Source organism: Manis pentadactyla, chromosome 7, assembly GCF_030020395.1.
Source record: "Manis pentadactyla isolate mManPen7 chromosome 7, mManPen7.hap1, whole genome shotgun sequence".
NCBI classification, from domain to species: Eukaryota; Metazoa; Chordata; class Mammalia; order Pholidota; family Manidae; genus Manis; species Manis pentadactyla.
Genome location: NC_080025.1, coordinates 116,896,763 through 116,916,633, shown reverse-complemented (window position 1 = coordinate 116,916,633; position 19,871 = coordinate 116,896,763). Strand labels below are relative to the sequence as shown.

The window sequence follows — 19,871 nt, the reverse complement described above, 5'->3', positions numbered from 1 at the left end:
TTCCAAGGGTCCTGAAGCTTCTTGAAACTTCCAAGGGCCTTGAAACTTACAGGGGCCCTGAACTCTATCTGCCTGCCTGTTATCTGCCTCCATACTAACGAAAGATATTAATAACAAGGGAAACTGGCTGAGGTATAATGGGAACTCTCTATACAAACTTGGTGATTTTCTGTAAATCTCAAAGTGTTCTACAAAATACAGTTTATAGTAAAAAGAAAAGAAAGAGGAATATGAATACTTATGGCAAAATGTTAACAAATAATGTTTAAATATGGGTAGTGGGTCACCCCATTATATCATTTTCCATCCTTTTCTATATAGGTAGAATATATCACAGAATTTTTTCAATTTCAAAAAAAAATCCTTCACAATTAACTCCGACTTAACCCCAACAGACTCTCCCATTTCTCCCTTTTCCCCCCTCCCTTCAGCCACATTTGCAGTGTTCTGAAGGTACAAGCTGTACGAGTTTGTTAATGCATTTCGGTTAGCCTCGGGGTTCCAAGAGCAAGGTCAAACTGAGTAACTACCACCATGAATTTAAAGCTTTCTCTCATCCCTTTGCTTGGTTTTTGTTTGTTCCTTTGTGCTCTACACATTTTACTTCAACTTTACTTAGAGTTGACCGTGTACCTGTTTTTTTTCCCCTCTCTGCACCTAAATACCTTGAAGTCAGGCACCACACCTTGGTCATCTTTCTACTCCTCCACACCTGCATCATGTACTGTGATTGGCTGATGGTATGACTCAATTAGTGAATTAGGTGATGGTTAAGAGACTAGAGGTTCAACATAAAAAATCATTTTCTTCAGTACAACAAATAAGCAAGAGCAGGATCAAGGAACAGATTAGTGAATTTGGCTTTGAAATTACCCATGAGATTAGGCAGTGCCAGGAAAATTATGAGAATGGACAATAGAGGAGCAAGATTTAAGGAGTAAATGTAAGAAATAGCTAACAGAAGGCTTATTCATTTTGACCAGGAATGGAGTTCCTATTGCTACTGTTGTAAATATCTCCTCGAAATCAAGGGGAAATGGAAAATAATACAGAGGACAAAATATTTAACTATGAAAAAGGAGAACAAATGCATTAAAAAGAAAACTACCAGTCTAGAAAGAGACTCAAGAGAAAAAGCACTCAGGTCAGGCACTGAGAATTATAAAACAAGGTCAGTATTACAGTAGTAACAGAAATTGTCCCCTAGACAATGACTTGCACAGGCTGCCTGACCAAAGCCACTCTTTAATGTCCTCAAAAATGGGAACCAGTGAGAAGGTATGATGGGACAGTGGTCCTGAGCACCAGGAGCCAGAAGTGACATTAGTGTAGCTCCACTCACAGGCAAGGGTGGAGATTAACATCTGTCACTTGGAGTAGCACAGAAGCTCTGCTGGAGCCTGTGGGCTCAGAATTGCTACTACTTAATCATACCAACATATCCTTCGTCCTACACCTCCAAACCAATATAGCCTGAGAAATCCAGGTTTATTTGAGTTATTTTGTGATCAGTAACAGAAAAGGGAGTACAAATTATAGAAACCCATAAATAGCAAATTTTGTAATACTTTATCACATCGTGAGTGGTTTGATTTACTAACACCCATCTTATTTCTAAAAGTAACATATGATACATTAATTTGTTATTGATTTAAGAATTTTACCATTCCGTTTTGGATAATTTGCTACATCCTCTGGTAAGAAAACTAGGAAAGGGCATCTTGAGCATACAACACTAGGCTGCAAGAAGCAATAGGTACTTGTTCTCCAGTGCCTCTAAAGAAAGAGGACTGAAAGCACTGTGCCAAGACTAAAAGAGCAGTTTACATTTAAGTGCAAGGTGAAAAAAATGTCATTTCATAAATACAGTTGGGATTTTGGACTAGGAAGAATATAGGAGGGTATGTGTACTTTATCCAAACTATGTAAAATCTGCAGTAAATAAATTGTTTTGACACTGTCCAGCTGCTACTTTTCAATCTTCTGGTTGCCTAGTCAATGACAAAAAGAGATTTCTATAAAGCTAAGTTTCAATAGCATTCACATATCAATAGCATGTTTTTTGTGAAATACATTTTATCAAGATAATAAATGATTACAACAAAGGCATGTAATCCACTAATAACATACTATCTTAATGTCTAAATATTTTTATATCTTCTTTTGTTTCTGCAGGTGTTACAAGCAGAAGAAATTGGTTAAAAAGAACTTTATGTTTTTCTTCCAAGTCATGTTTATTTCTAGAAAATGAGCTGGACGTGAAACAATGGATGGTCATAATGTTTAAGACACCGGAGGGAAAAGTTCTTGCCTAGAGTGACCACTGTTACATGATTTGTTTCCCTGGCTAGCGCCAGCCTGCCCATCACTACACTTTACTAATATCATGTAAGTGTTCCCTTTGGGCCAAGCAATAATATATCTTTGCTTTCTCTTAGCAGGTGGACAGTTTTCATGCAAACTTTGAATTTAGCTCCCCTCCAGCTGGAATATAACATGTTGTTTGTCCTTTTATAACTATCTTACTGCTCTTCTCCATCACAACCTAACAGTTAAAACTAAAAATGCTTATTTTTAAAAATTATATGTATAGCTCCTTTAAAATGTGCCAGATATTGTTCCATTATTTTCTGTAGGCAAGAAAAAAAAGGTTTGTAAAAACCAAACATTTTAGGAAAACTTTTATAGCCAGAACTAATTAACGCCCATACTTTGCTCAAACTTCAAATATAAATTATACTGTGTTGTCAACACTTCTGTATTTTGCCTCCAAAAATCTGATTTTTTAAATAATAGTAAAGAAAGAAAAAGTTTATTCTTAGGACAATGACTGTCTCCAACTGATGAGATTTGCTATAAGATTTTTTAATATTACATTTTCAGACTTTTATTGAATGATAGTGCATATACAACTTCCAGTTTAGAGAAAAGACAATTACAAGAAGTTTATAACATTTAAAAACTGTAATTTAGCCCCTCACACTTCATCTTACAAATGTTAAAGTGCTATTTAAAACACTCCCTTTGCTAAAAGAGCCAAAAATGTTTTTTAAAAATTCCTCTCTAAACCATAATGTCAAGTACTCTGAGCCAGAACTTAGAAAAGTATAATTTGTTTTAAGTAAACGATATCAGTGGTAGAGGATAGGAATTCCCCTCCCCCTACAGCAAAGCCAGATAGAAAAATACAATCCAGATCACTCCAGTTCTTACTATGTGACACTATAGGAATCTAAATTATGTCAGAGAAAGGACACCAATTGAGTCAAGTGGGTATAATAAACCGCAAATTACCCAAGAGCATTATTTTATCCCTTCTATTAGTAGTGGTCAGTAAACAGCACCTATCAAAGAAATGGAAAAGATCAATTTTATAAGGAAGTAAATTTCATTATCTCATTCCCACGAGAAAGGGACTAGAAACTGGAAAAGCTTAAGAGAGGGAAGAACTATATGCATTCCACTACTACCTACTGCTAATCAACTAACGCTTTAGAATGGGATTACAACTGACTGCAAAATGAAACAAAAACACCTCTAATTCTAGATCACACATAAATCCAGACCCAAACTGCTTATTTTCAAAACCTCTTTTTTTTTAAGACTTTACCTCAGAGTGTTTCTGTACTATTTTAAACTGTTAAGTTTTTTAATAAAAAACAAATAGTAGGGGGGCCCTGGATACTACGGAAACAGGGCAGCAAGAACAGTGAGCAGGTACTGGAGGCCTGGCGCTGGAGGACATAAGAAAAGCGAGCGGCCATTTTTTTTTTTTTTGCTGTTTTGTTTTGGCGAGCGCTTTTTGGAAGTCTTAAAGGGATAGGGACCCCAATACTAGGGAAACAGGGCAGCAAGACCAGTGAGCAGATGCCTGAGGCTGGCGCCGGAGAATAAAGAAAAACGAGCAGCCATTTTTTATTTTTATTTTTTTATTTTTTTAATTTAAAAATTTTTTTTTTTTTTTTTGTGCTCGTTGTTTTGTTTTGACAGGTGCTTTTTGGAAGTCTTAAAGGGGCAGGGCGGGACACTTAATCCAGAGGTAGATAATCCGGGGATCTCTGGGCACCCTAATCCCCTGGGCTGTAGGGAGCTCGGAGGCCCCTTACAGAGATAAATAGCCTCCAGGCCGCTCCCCCACCAACGCAACTCCACCATTTTGGAGGAGCATCTGGAGCCAGGCCACGCCCAAAGCAAGAGCGGAGATAAACTCCATAGCAGCCGGGCAGGAAGCAGAAGCCCTGTCTACGCGCAGCTACCCAGCACAAACCACTAGAGGTCGCTGTTCTCCCAGGAAAGGAGGGCCACAAACCAACAAGAAGGGAAGTTCTTCCAGCTGTCACTCGTCCCAGCTCTGCAAACTATTCCTATCACCATGAAAAGGCAAAGCTACAGGCAGACAAAAATCACAGAGACAACACCAGAGAAGGAGACAGACCTAACCAGTCTTCCTGACAAAGAATTTAAAATAAGAATCATAAACATGCTGACAGAGATGCAGAGAAATACGCAAGAGATATGGGATGAGGTCCGGAGAGAGATCACAGATGCCAGAAAGGAGATTGCAGAAATGAAACAAACTCTGGAAGGGTTTATAAGCAGAATGGATAGGACGCAAGAGGTCATTGATGGAATTGAAACCAGAGAACAGGAACGCATAGAAGCTGACATAGAGATAGATAAAAGGATCTACAGGAATGAAATAATGTTAAGAGAACTGTGTGACCAATCCAAAAGGAACAATATCTGTATTATAGGGGTACCAGAAGAAGAAGAGAGAGGAAAAGGGATGGAAAGTATCTTGGAAGAAATAATTGCTGAAAACTTCCCCAAACTGGGGGAGGAAGTAATCAAACAGACCACGGAAATACACAGAACCCCCAACAGAAAGGATCCAAGAAGGGCAACACCAAGACACATAATAATTAAAATGGCAAAGATCAAGGACAAGGAAAGAGTGTTAAAGGCAGCTAGAGAGAAAAAGGTCACCTATAAAGGGAAACCCATCAGGCTAACGTCAGATTTCTCAACAGAAACCCTACGGGCCAGAAGAGAATGGCATGATATATTTAATACAATGAAACAGAAGGGCCTTGAACCAAGGATACTGTATCCAGCACGACTATCATTCAAATATGACGGTGGGATTAAACAATTCCCAGACAAACAAAAGCTGAGGGAATTTGCTTCCCACAAACCATCTCTACAGAACATCTTACAGGGACTGCTCTAGATGGGAGCACTCCTAGAAAGAGCACAGCACAAAGCACCCAACATATGAAGAATCGAGGAGGAGGAATAAGAAGGGAGAGAAGAAAAGAATCTCCAGACAGTGTATATAATAGCTCAATAAGCGAGCTAAGTTAGGCAGTAAGATACTAAAGAGGCTAACCTTGAACCTTTGGTAACCACGAATTTAAAGCCTGCAATGGCAATAAGTACATATCTTTCAATAGTCACCCTAAATGTTAATGGGTTGAATGCACCAATCAAAAGACACAGAGTAATAGAATGGATAAAAAAGCAAGATCCATCCATATGCTGCTTACAAGAAACTCACCTCAAACCCAAAGACATGTACAGACTAAAAGTCAAGGGATGGAAAAACATATTTCAGGCAAACAACAGCGAGAAGAAAGCAGGGGTTGCAGTACTAATATCAGACAAAATAGACTTCAAAACAAAGAAAGTAACAAGAGATAAAGAAGGACACTACATAATGATAAAGGGCTCAAACAAGAGGATATAACCATTCTAAATATATATGCACCCAACACAGGAGCACCAGCATATGTGAAACAAATACTAACAGAACTAAAGGGGGATATAGACTGCAATGCATTCATTCTAGGAGACTTCAACACACCAATCACCCCAAAGGATAGATCCACCGAGCAGAAAATAAGTAAGGACACGGAAGCACTGAACAACGCAGTAGAGCAGATGGACCTAATAGACATCTATAGAACTCTACATCCAAAAGCAGCGGGATATACATTCTTCTCAAGTGCACATGGAACATTCTCCAGAATAGACCACATACTAGGCCACAAAAAGAGCCTCAGAAAATTCCAAAAGATTGAAATCCTACCAACCAACTTTTCAGACCACAAAGGCATAAAACTAGAAATAAACTGTACAAAGAAAGCAAAAAGGCTCACAAACACATGGAGCCTTAACAACACGCTCCTAAGTAATCAATGGATCAATGACCAAATCAAAATGGAGATCCAGCAATATATGGAAACAAATAACAACAACACTACTATATGGCTCTACTATAAAGCCATAGTAATCAAGACAATTTGGTACTGGCACAAGAACAGAGCCACAGACCAATGGAACAGACTAGAGAATCCAGACATTAACCCAAACATATATGGTCAATTAATATTTGATAAAGGAGCCATGGACATACAATGGCGAAATGACAGTCTCTTCAACAGATGGTGCTGGCAAAACTGGACAGCTACATGTAGGAGAATGAAACTGAACCATTGTCTAACCCCATATACAAAAGTAAACTCAAAATGGATCAAAGACCTGAATGTAAGTCATGAAACCATTAAACTCTTGGAAGAATACATAGGCAAAAACCTCTTAGACATAAACATGAGTGACCTCTTCTTGTACATATCTCCCCGGGCAAGGAAAACAACAGCAAAAATGAACAAGTGGGACTATATTAAGCTGAAAAGCTTCTGTACAGCAAAATACACCATCAATAGAACAAAAAGGAACCCTACAGTATGGGAGAATATATTTGAAAATGACACATCCGATAAAGGCTTGACGTCCAGAATATATAAAGAGCTCACACGCCTCAACAAACAAAAAACAAATAATCCAATTGAAAAATGGGCAGAGGAACTGAACAGACAGTTCTCCAAAACAGAAATACAGATGGCCAACAGACACATGAAAAGATGCTCCACATCGCTAATTATCAGAGAAATGCAAATTAAAACTACAATGAGGTATCACCTCACACCAGTAAGGATGGCTGCCATCCAAAAGACAAACAACAACAAATGCTGGCGAGGCTGTGGAGAAAGGGGAACCCTCCTACACTGCTGGTGGGAATGTAAATTAGTTCAACCATTGTGGAAAGCAGTATGGAGGTACATCAAAATGCTCAAAACAGACTTACCATTGGACCCAGGAATTCCACTCCTAGGAATTTACCCTAAGAATGCAGCAATCAAGTATAAGAAAGACCAATGCACCCCTATGTTTATCGCAGCACTATTCACAATAGCCAAGAATTGGAAGCAACCTAAATATCCATCGTTAGATGAATGGATAAAGAAGATGTGGTACATATATACAATGGAATACTACTCAGCCATAAGAAAAGGGCAAATCCTACCATTTGCAGCAACATGGATGGAGCTGGAGGGTATTATGCTCAGTGAAACAAGCCAAGCAGAGAAAGAGAAATACCAAATGATTTCACTCATCTGTGGAATATAAGAACAAAGGAAAAACTGAAGGAACAAAACAGCAGCAGAATCACAGAACTCAAGAATGGACTAACAGGTACCAAAGAGAAAGGGACTGGGGAGGATGGGTGGGTAGGGAGGGATAAGGGGGGGAAGAAGAAAGGGGGTATTAAGATTAGCATGCATGGGGGGGTGGGAGAAAGGGGAGGGCTGTACAACACAGAGAAGGCAAGTAGTGATTCTACAACATTTGCTATGGTGATGGACAGTGACTGTAAAGGGGTTTATAGGGGGGACCTGGTATAGGGGAGAGCCTAGTAAACATAATATTCGTCATGTAAGTGTAGATTAATGATACCAAAAAAAAAAAAAAAAAAGGCAGTCCCTGTGTGGAGACCTCCAATGAGTCCTACACAAGGGTATAAAGGGCATATAAAAGTGTAGGCAAAGGATCTGTTTGTGTTTATACAGAGGATCAAAGCCTAATTGGGCTACCCCAAAAATGAACTAAGATACGATATGAAAAAGAACTTCCAACATCAGCACTCTCTGGAAGACTCATGCCAGAAGATGATCATCAAAAAATCCCAACAAAGATCCACGCACTGCTACAGCTGTAGATGCACTCATCCCACCAGTTCCTGGACTTGCCATGGGAATGAAGAAGGAGATATCTAAGCTGGCCTGTGCATACAGTAAAACAACAAATTTGACTGGATCTATACTGTTGGAACTCAACCAAGAATTAGGAGAAGTGCAAATTGTAGTGCTCCAAAATCTTACAACTACAGACTATTTACTGTTAAAAGAACATATGGGATGTGAACAGTCCCCAGGAATGGGTTGTTTTAATTTGTCTGATTTCTCTCAGACTGTTCAAGCTCAGTTGGACAATATCCACCATATCATAGATAAGTTTTCACAAATGCCTAAGGTCCTAACTGGTTTTCTTGGTTTCACTGGAGATGGCTGGTAATTACAGGTATGCTTTGGTTATGTAACTATACTCCTATTATGTTAATGTGTGTGTGCAATTTAATTCGTAGTTTAAAACCTATACATGCTGAAGTTACTCTACAAGAAGATATGTCAAAGAAATAATCAATCTTCCCATGTTTTCTCCCGCCTGCTACTTCTATAGCTTTTCTTCCTCCTTCCTAATTACAACCCTTAAATAGAATTCGTGCCTCATATCAAATTTACCGAATATCAGAATTCCTCCAAGTGGTAAAGATACCTCAAGACAAATGCTGGGCATAGAAGCCACAGGGCATAAATACGCAAAGAAGTAAAAAGCTAACCATTTCAAACAATAAGGCTTCTCTCTCACTTACCAACTTTACATTTCCCTGTATGGCCCCGGAAGATGACTGGTTAGCCAGAGACGGGTAAGATTCCTCAAGGGAGGAACAACCTAAGACAGGCACAGTCGCAGGGGGGGCCATTAGGTGAGAAATTGGGGATCAACAGAGGTGAAGCTTAGAACCTCACCCCCCCTGTTCTGAGAGAAATCTTCTGCATCCGTGGATGTTTTATTGCCCTTGTCTAGCTGGGATTAACACATAGTCTACAGGCACACACCTGATCATCTATATTTGCTCTCTTACAACACTAAACTATGTTTTCTACCTTTATCTTGTATCTACCTACCATTTCAGCATTTTATTAAAAATAATAATAATAAAGAGAGAAATGTGGTATCCACATATAAATCAAGTATAAAAATCAAATGAGTATTCATATTTGAACTGACTGTTTATAGTTCATAATGCATGAGCAAAACCAAAAGTTTCTGGGATGACTGCCCTTGTACTGTTCACCATGTAACTTATTCACTATGTAAGAATTTGTTCTCAATGTAAGAACTTGTTCGTTATGCTTCAGAAGATTGGAGACTGAAGAAAATTAGGCTTGGGGTGGATTAATGATTGTGAATTGAGCATTGACTCCCTTATACAGAATTTTATTGTTGTTAACAACCATTTGATCAATAAATATGAGAGATGCCCTCACAACAACAAAAAAAAAGTACACACTTCTAATTGTAAAATAAATAAGTAACTGGGATGTAATGTATAGCATAAGGAATATAGTCAAAGTATTGTAACAACTTGGTATGGTGATAGCTGGTACCTAGAATTATCATGTATATAAATGTTGAATCACTGTGTTGTACACCTGAAACTAATGTAATGTAATACTGTGTGTCAACTGCCCTTCAATAAAAAATAATTATCTACAAAAAAAAAAAAAAAAAACAAATAGTACTTGCTCACTGACCTAAGAGGTTCCTTGTACTCCTCTTCAGGCTTGCTCCAAATTTCAGAAAGACTGACACGTAACCAAGGCCCTATATTAGATCCTGAGTATACTAAGGAAATAGTCCCTTCTGAAAGTCTCTACTTAAGAACAAAGTTGAATTTTCACAGAACATGGACAGTAGGCTTGTAACTAGCACACTTTCAGTTTCCTAAAATTCAGAGGGGAAAATATGCTCTCTCAAATAAATGTTACCTTGTTTTACTGAGAGATTTAATAAATGCAATTAAATAGTGACTCCTCTGGCCGCAACCCTAGTTAGTACTGCTAGAGCTAACTGGCCTGTCAGTGTCTGATGTAGGACAGCAGGTCAGGCAGAAACGCCTGCTATACTGGAATGACTGATAACAGTAACGCATGAGCAACTGTCTTGCTCCATTGTAATATCAAAAGTGAATTTCATGACATAGTCTCTCTCTTCTGGGAAACTAAAAACTCTTTATAGATATCTTTACAATGACATTGCAAATGCAGTAAGAATGTTGGGAGATATTATTTCATGTTTACAACAGACATTCAGTAGTGTGTTACAAACAATCCGGTAATTCATTATCCTGGTTAGTGCAATTCTTAAATATTCTTTAGAAAGAATATCTGAGATAAATGAGATTTATAATATATTTCAACTTGTCAGCTCACTGTGAGAGACAAAGCCTACAGAATACATGCTTCCAGAGAAACAGCCTACTACAATGCCCTGGATTTAAACAGTTTAAACAGTCTACAAAGCACTTTCTCATTCATTTTACCATCTCATAGGAAGTTCGATTCCAGTCAAGGGATCAATTCCATCACCAGGCTGGAAAGCCAAAGGCAACTATCTCAACATACAATTATCCATAGGCTGCCCCAAGTTGTGCCTATTACAGTCTATTGAAGAAGTATAAACACTCTTTAAGTTGTGGTATTTGTCCAATTGCATATTTTCTGTCAATCCCATTCCATCCCCACATCCAGACAATTACTGAGCTGACCTGATGCACCTGACCAGTCACACTTACACCAGACAATTCTTTCTTCCCCTTAGTTTTTTTTTGCTCGGATTTTCTCCTTTAGTTCCTTCTCAGGGAATCATCTCCTGTGAATCCACAGTAACACCCTTTCCTCCATTGTCTTCCGACTCTTGCTCCAGTTACTTCAGAAGAATCCTCCTCTTTCCCTGAGACTCAGCTGTGAGCCAAATAATAAGCCAGCCCTGAGTGCTATTAGCATCGCCCCTGTGAAACACGGAAGAGAAAAACCTCAGATGGTAAAGTGAAATAACAAAAGGACCACCAGTGCATCAATTTCAGAAAGGCTTAAAAACACCCAAAGTCACTCATACATTTCATTCATCTTTTCAGGTGTCTTCACCGTGCAGTTACCATATGATGGAAATACAAAGATGAAAAAGTCAGAATCCCTGTGCTCAGGCTCTTCTGAGAGGGAATAGTCCCCTCCAAAAGTCTACCAAGTCCTCCCCCAAATTCATAACTTAAGCTGCTTCCCCATCAACATTAATTTTTGAGTATGTTCACATGTATTACTTCCTTTAATAAGACAAATAATAATAGCAGGCATTTTGCTTTGAACGATTTTTATTCCACAAGCACAAAGCGAGTATCAGCTATATGGCTGTTTATATAGGATAGATACAGATTTTGTGGTCAAGCCCAGGGAGCCTAACAACCAATGATAAAGCAGGCAGCACAGTACCTGGCTGTGTAAGAACTCAATAAAGGTTAACTCCTCATCCCTTCCAAGTACCAATCCGCAGATTTACACTCAATCTCATTTTTAAAATGTCACTTCTACTATAATCCATGAAAGTATTAGTGAACATTAGAAGATGTTAATTGTTCAGCACAGAAAACAAGTGTAAAACAGGGAGGAATGTAACTGACATGAGACTGTATGTCCAAATGGTAACTGACAGGAATAGCACCTTTTCAATTTTACAGGCATGTGCCTCTCCAAATGAATGAATAGCAAACCAGTGCATGAATGAATCAACTAATGAACACAATTCAGAGTCAATGAAATAGACTAGCACAATATATGGTTGCTAATATTATTTATGTGTTATGCTCAAGGCCCAAAGGCTCATTTAGAGTTCAAAATAAAACTATGTAATAAAGATTATTGCCTCATCTTAGAAATTAGGAAAGTGTCTTACAAAGTAACTTGTCCAAAATTACCCAACAGATGGCAAACTGGGATTTGAACTCAAATGTTGTAAATTAAATGCTCCTTTCATTTCATCAGAGCTGATCTTTCTGTCAGTGGATATATAGTAGTTTAGGAGATAGAAATATTCCAGGAAAATTGGCACTAAAGCAAATTTCTATAAGGCTAATACTATTCTCACTCTGGCTTCTCATATAAATTTAGAAATCATGTCTATAGTTAGCAGGGGGAATATGCAAATACATGAACTCAAAATTGTGCTAAAGTATTTTTAATCACTTCAGTTATGCTTCTGGGTGCTAAGTTCATAATACCTAACAATATTTTTCTGAAAAACAACCCAACCAAATCTTTCTTCTGTTTTACCCTATCCCTCCCTATTTACAAGTACTTTCTCCATGTTGGTAGAATCCCAAACTCCATTCTTACAGATGGTACAAGATACTTAAGTCTGCAAATTCCAATGTTTGAAGTTCCAGGTTATGTTAACAGAAACTGGCTCCCAATGCAATCAATCACCCCTCATCCCTTCCAAGTTCCAAGTTTTGACTCTAAACATTCTTCATATTAAATTTACTTTATAAGATGGATCAGAAAGCTAGACTTCCTTATATATTCTACCTCTAAAGAATGAATCAAAATGTATTAATATTTTAGAACATCAGTAAATATTTCAGGGCAATCTTTGTAACTTGGAGTCAGTAAACACAATTCACAATCTTATAAGCAATGACGGCATGATAGATTTCAAAATTATTTTCCTAAAGGACAGTGTGGTGTGAAAGTCACTACAACCAACTGACAATTTTTCATTCATTCAACAAATACATGCAAGCCCACATTAGACCCAAACAGTCACTGTTTGAGATCCTAGAAACACACAGGAAGACAAAACAAGGCCCTTACTACCATGGAGTTTACAGGCACGTGGAGGACAGCTGTGAGAATGCAATAAATAAGCAAATGAGAACTATATCTGACAGTGCTAAGTGGTATGCAGAGAATTCAAGTCTGGTGATATTATTGTAACTGCTGGTCATTTTAACTTGGGTCATCAGGGAGCTTCTCAGAAGGAGTGAATTTAAGCAGAGATGTGAACAGTAAGAAGACTAAACAATCAAGTAGGAAAGCATTCCAGATGGAGGGCACAGTTAGTACAAAAGCCAATAAGACAGGAACAAGCAAGGAACGTTTAAGAATGAGAAAGAATCACACTATGTCTGGAGGGTAGTGATCTCAAGAAAGAGTGGTGGGTGTTCAGATAGGAGAGGTAGGAAGGTGTCAGATGATCTGACTTTGTAAGCCAGTATAGTATATTTGGATTTCTTTTTTCAGTGAGATGAAAAACCACTGAAGGAAGCTACATGAAATCTGGAGATATAATCACTAAGAATTAGAGACCAAACTGGAAAAAAACATATATTCATGAAGTCCATGTATTAGTTAGGTTCTGTACTCTTCACTCAATAAAATTTATCCCAAGACACTAAAACAGAATCCTAGAGCTAGAAAGAATCTTACGGGATATAAAGTTACTCATTGTACAAACACAGAAACTGAAGGCTTAAGAAAGAAGCATCATTCAGATTGCTTCATTAATGGCTGAGCGAAATGTCTCCAAAAATAAGTAAGAGCAACTAAGATGGTCTGGGATATAACCTAAACTCAAAGCTGACATTCATCAGAAAATTGTCCTTTTATGAATTCATAAACTGAACCACCATGAATTAGATGCATATGACCCATTATACAGTTTCTTAAGTTTTTGTGACAGCTTCTGACCTTGATCTAAAACTGGAAACTTACATGAGATACATGCCCAGTAATGTTTTTAATCAATTCCATTGCTCCAATCCCAACTCACTGGGTACAACACAACTTGGAGATTCATTCATCCAGTGAATGGTAAGGAACTTATACTGGAAAATGAAGAATAAGAGTCTAGTAGAAGCTGTAAAATGTATATACAGAAAGACACATAGACACAAACACTGATACAATACATACACACACACAATGCAGAGTAAAAACTGCCAACATGCCTCACTGTGAAAGTTAGAGGACATGCCACTTTCAGCTGAAAGGATCAGAAAGCAGCTTGCAAGCTGGTCCTTGAATGATGGGTGGGATTTACAGATAGGGAGAACATTTTAGACAAAAAGCACAGCAAGGGCAAACGACCTAGGTAAACTGCAACCAGAAATTACAGTGTTAATCAAATTTAGAGAAACTATTTCCCACATGAAAATACTCAAAACTGAGCTACACCTGAAGTTATGTATTTCAACTTAGTAATGTAAGAGTCTTGCATCCATTATTTACCAACTTAATTAACAAGAAAATAAGTTTTATAGTGCAAACATCCTTAAGCCCAGCTCAGACTATTAGATTTGTTTTCTGAAAAGAATGAAATAGGATTTCAAAGACCTTGGAAAACTTGCTTTTAGGAAACAATGAACTGGAAAATCACTTAAGCTGCTTGGTGCAAAAATAACAAAGGTGCACATTTAAGAAAAAGATGTTGTCATGAAAAGTGTTTTAAAATCAGCATCCAAAGCCTCAGAACACAGCGTAGATGAGAAAGTGCCATCAACACCACAGTATAAAGTAAATCATAGTGCTATTTTTTTGAAAAACTATTTTACTGGGTTTTTTTATAATATCCTGCATGACTGCTCCTATTTTCTGCCCTTTGAGAAAAGTGTTGTTTTAGAATATTAATTCACTTGAAAACTGACAATAATGTAATTTGGGGTTTTGCTTAATCTGTTACAAGTTCATTCTATTTCCAGCAAGTCATATAACTATTTTCACACTCTCCTATCCAACTCAAGGGCAGAGCATAAAAATCTGTCATCAAAGCTAACCAGTGTGTGCAGTTCCTAATGTTTGTTCTTTCCTGGTCTTTCTTAAATTCATTTTTCATTACAAGACTGGGTTGTCTATATGAAGTTTTCTCTGTGTGGTCTCTCAATACTGTGAAATTCTTTGAAATTTAGCCCTAAATGGCACAGGATCAATGTAATGAAGGTCAAGCCAATCCAGATGGTGAGAGGAGGGAATAGAACAATGAAACTGAGGCACGCCACAAGAAGAACCTTAAAGGCATTTTTACTTGGAAAACAATACACGATACAAGAGTTGCAAAGTTATTGCTGTTTATTAAAGTCGTTTTCTTTTACTGTCTTAAATTCCACGATTCACAGTTCTCTGAATCTGACCTGCACTCAAATCACTGTATCTTTATTTGGGAGGCCCACCATTTGCATCCCCAACTCAGAGCCATGGAACTCTCCTCCTCCTCCCAGACTCAGCTCAAGAGCAGCTCCCATCGCCTTGCCCTGCTCCACTCCGCATTACAGGAAGTCGTGCCCATGTTGTAAACCCCTTCTTTCACCTGAGTTTTACAAACTTGCATACCTGTCCCATCAGTGCACCTACCATAGTGCCCCTGTGCTTAGGAGGCATTCTAGAAATTTAAAAAACAAACCCAGTTAAACACATTTACCAAAAACATGATCAAATGAGGTTAGACATACTGTCACAGCTACTGAGAAAAACATGTCAGGTAGATATTCAAACAAACCCAGAACATTTTTACCACAATCTAATGAGTGCAGAGCTGGGCCTGTGTCACAGAAACCCTGGCTCCTGGCTGCCTCACAGGGATAGTGTCCTCAAGACTCACTGAGGAAAGAGACCTGTGTCACCCATAGCTCCCTAAAAGCAGCTCTAGACTCTGAATACTCGCCTTCACCATCGCAGGGAGAGCAAGTACAACAGGGCTTAGGAACAGCAGAATCAGTCCCATCAGAACCCACTCAGATTCCCCTATAAGGACAAGTACCACCATGGGTGGGTGCAATGTCTCCCTTTCCCTCTAGCTTCTCACAGAAACAGCAGAGGGAGAGTTGCTCTCTGTGCGCCTCTCCTTTTATCTCCCTTTATGACTGAAATGTGCAGAAAAACACACTGAAAACAGAAGTCCAGCATCACTGGGGAAAACAGTCTCAGGCTCCCTCTCTCATGTATCCAAAGAGGTTCATCCTAGATGGCTTGTCCTTCTTCATATTCTCTCTGTCTTATAAGCCCAAATGAGAAATGCGGCCATACAAATTAACAATGGTATTTGTGAGACCTGCTAGGTTTAAAGTTGCTGGGAGAAGATCTATTTTCTTCCTTAAAGCCTACACTTTTCCAATAGGTATTTTGCATCTTCCCTGTTGTGTATAAAGCATTATGTGGCATTCATGGGCACATGCTCACATATACATACACAGATGATTATTTACCCTATTGTAAGAAAATGTGGTATATAAATGTGTGTTCTGACACCAAAAATTGAATTGTTTATCAAATGTGAAACATTCACACTTTTCAAAATCCTACAACGAATTTTTTTGGGAGAAAAAAAATCAAACCCACTTACCAATAAATATTGGTTTCCCTTACCTCATATATTCAAACTTCTTAAAATTATAGACCTTTGGGACTAGAAGGTATCTTAGAGATAAATTTATTTAAAGCAAGGAAGACAGTATTGTGACAAGCAGCCGCTCTAAAAGATGAAAAGCCAGAAAGCCATTGTGTCTGGGATGACTGAACCCCAAGGGTTGAGCAGCGCCTATTGAAATGTTTAAGATGATTCTAGAGTGAGAAATCCCATCTGCCTCCCAGGGATACCATGCCAATACTATGAAACATACGCACATAGGACCATGAATTCAGGTTAATCAAGATGTCTGAGGTTTAGTATTTAAAAGCACACGTATCTAACAAAATGAGTACTACCTCAAGTGTCCTAAAATTGTTTTAGTGCAGTTAACAACACACAGGAAAATGTATTTCCAGACCTGGACTCCCAGAGTATGTAAATCACAGTAGGTAGAATACATTACATATATATATATGCATAGATATTCAGGACTATTATGACTTCCCAAAGTACTGTGAAATTAAAAATTAAAAAAAGACCCATCAATTTTGAGTCACAACACTATTTCTAGACTTCAAGGATTGGTAACCCTTCCTGCAAAATAGACTTTGTGTTTCTAAATTGTCTCTGGAGTGTTACTGTTGTTGATGTGGGTTTTTCTTTGTGGTTACATTTTAACGATTCAGTTGGCTGGCAGCCAGTTTATTAAGATCCTGTTCTAATTACCTTCTGCACTTAGGACTGTGGCTATGCGACACGCCGGGCTCACTTCACCGCATGTGGAGCTTTAGCTAAGATTCTGGACATGACTAGTCACCAGAGCCAAGTTATGCAGGCAGGGAGGGACGAGAGAGAAGCGTAGAGATCATTTAAACCCGTGATCAATTCCAGACTTCCGTCCCTCCCTGCGTCCCCGGACAGCCCGTTTCGTGGCCTGACACGTCACCCCACCCCTAACAGCGCTCTGGGGAGACCCTCTCCCCGCCGAGTCAGAGCAGCGCCGCCCCCCGCGAGACCCGGGGGGCCCGGATCGCGGCCCCGGAGGCCGCCGCCGCTCGGCTCCCGGGGGCTTCTGCGCTGGGCACCGGGCAGCAGCCCCGGGGGCGCCCGCGTGGGGGGGACGCGGCCCATCCGTCCGGCTGCGCTGCGGGCGCTCGGCCCCGCCGGACGATGCGAGAAGGACCCGGCTCACTGGGGGAGCCCTCGGACTTGGCACACACGCGAGGGCGTCCGCGTGAGCTCCGCGGCTCCCGACGCCCGCGCTCCCCCGGCGCTGGCGGGCGGGGACCCGGCAGGGCGCCCGGGAGGCTCCGGCTGTCCCGCGGCGAGCGCGCGGCGCGGCCCCACCTCCGGGGTCCGCGGGGCTGGGAAGCCGTGCCGGCCCGCCGGCCACCCGAGGCGCCGCGTGCCCGGCGCCGGCGTGCGGAGCATCCGCGCGCCCCCGAGCGCGCTCCCGCCTGCCCCGGTGCCGGGCGAGTTACACTAACTTTCCGGGACGGGGGAGGGGCGAGCGCCGCGGGCCCCGACGCCGCCGCGGCCTTACCTGCGCTCAAGTTGTCGTTGATCTTCAAGGGCACCCGCAGAATGTAGACCAGGAAGAGCACGACGAAGAACCACACGGTCCAGAGGTAAGTCCAGGACCACACGATGCAGGACTTGAGCTGCTCCAGAAAGCCCGTGCCCGCTTCAGCCATTTTCCGCGCTGCTCTCTGCTGCCGCGGCGCTCGGTGTCTGCCGGGATGATTCACCGGCCCCGAGGCGCCGCCGCGGCCCGGGCGCCCGCGGAGCCCGCCGGCCGCCGGACACGGGCGCGGCGGGAAGTGGTGGGGCCGCGGGCGCGCTGCCTGCCCTCGCCCCGCTGCTCTGCTAACTCGGGAGGCACCTACCGTGGCTCCCGGCGGGGTCACGTGGCGCTGCTCCCTCGCCTTCTGCTGCCATTTATATTTATTGCGCTGATGCCGCGGCTGACCGGCCACGCGGCGCGCTGAGGGACACCTTTGTCATTGTACCGATAACTCACATACTTGCGGGTTTACTGACATGCCGGACACTGTGGCAAGGTCTGTATAATCTCAAGTACTTCAACAATCCCCATTATACAGCTAGGAAAACTGAGGCCCAAAGTGATTGATTGCATAGTTCACCTGAAGCTCCGGCCAAAATTTGGTTGCAGTATGGTGGGTGCCAGGCTCCAAAGTCTTAAACCGCACACTTGACTCCTTCCTCTCAGAATTCAAACTCAGGGATAAAGAAACCAAGGGATGTGCTCCTGTTGCTGGTTGGTAGTCCTGAAAATAAATCACCGTATTAAGGAAGATTTGGGTTGCACACCGTTTACCTTCGTTTTGTCTATCTTGAAGCAGCACATGGGGTTTCCAAAGAAATCTTGACAAGAAGAATATTTATCCTCCAATTTGGGGGGGCGGGGGGGCGATGACAGTTTAAACAACTCTCAGCCTTTTTTTCCTAATATAAACAATTCTCTGGGATAATTTTGGCTTGTTCTGAACCGGCTACTTTAAACCAGAAGTATATACGTTTTTGTGTGCTGAATAAAATGTTGCCTTTACCCAATGAAATTTGAAAGTCTTGTTTCTGCCCATAAGTAATTGAAGCAACTGAGGTCATCCAATCCACAGCTGAGGCATTTCTGCATTTAGCAGAATATTTTATTATAAATTTTGACTTGCTTCCTTGTAGTTTCCTCCATAATAAAACAAACTTGTTTTATTATGGAGGAAACTACAAGGAAATAGCAAGGAAATAGCAACAACCCAAGTAGGACATCCTTATGGCATAAATAACAGATCTACTCTTACTATTTATTCACTAATTCCAACCTCACTCTCAGCTGCTGGGTTCTCCATACATTACAGCAGAGACACACAAAGCAAGATAAAAGAAATTGACACACACACTTTTTACAGCAATTTATCACAGCACACTACCAAACAGTTTTTGTATCTAACAATGATGCCTGGATTCTCAGAAGAATAAAACAACATGAATATGTGGATCATCTGTTATATGTACTGATTAAATAACTACCAGATTCTCTGCAGTAGGATTACCTGCATAATTTAAATGAACATCCTGGGGCCTGGCTTTTTGCTGTCAGTGAACCTCAAAGAACAGACATAAATATGACTCAGTTGAATCATAATTTTCTGATTTTTCAACTAGGCACTCCTAGAGGATCATCCCTGTCTTTTTCATCATTGCCTGTCCCTGGTGTGCAGCCAGGCGTGGGGGGTGGGCGGCAGGGTGGGGGCTGGAGTCATGTCTGTGTGCTTGGATGCAAAAGTGAGAGAGCATCTCTTGGGCTGCTTCAGTATGGCTGAACTGCAGGTTCTACGTGGAGTGGTGTTGAGAGAGAGAGAAAGCTAAAGTGGATCTTATTTAGAAGCGCCTTGTAGAAACACAGAGATGTTCAGTTCTTTGGGATTGCTCACACTAATCCAAATGACAAATCCAGAAATTGATGTAAGGGGGGATTAAAGAAATATTAGGGC

The 19,871-nt window shown here is 40.6% G+C and overlaps 1 protein-coding gene across 7 annotated transcripts in view; it reads right to left on the bottom strand.

The window, feature by feature from the left end:
* The window catches only part of ST7 (suppression of tumorigenicity 7), a 263,640-nt gene extending 244,860 nt beyond the window's left edge, over positions 1 to 18,780 (bottom strand). The window contains exon 1 of one of the 7 annotated variants that reach the window (XR_008998535.1): positions 17,903 to 18,780. Coding sequence is in view for 5 of the 7 variants with exons in the window: in XM_057504700.1 (XP_057360683.1) it covers positions 17,903 to 18,053 (151 nt within the window). In the remaining 2 variants the exon portion in view is untranslated. The remainder of the gene's footprint in view (positions 1 to 17,902) is intronic. The other 6 variants (XR_005028842.2, XM_057504700.1, XM_036905695.2 and 3 more) reach the window with 6 other exon arrangements.
* Between the last annotated feature and the right edge of the window lie 1,091 nt (positions 18,781 to 19,871).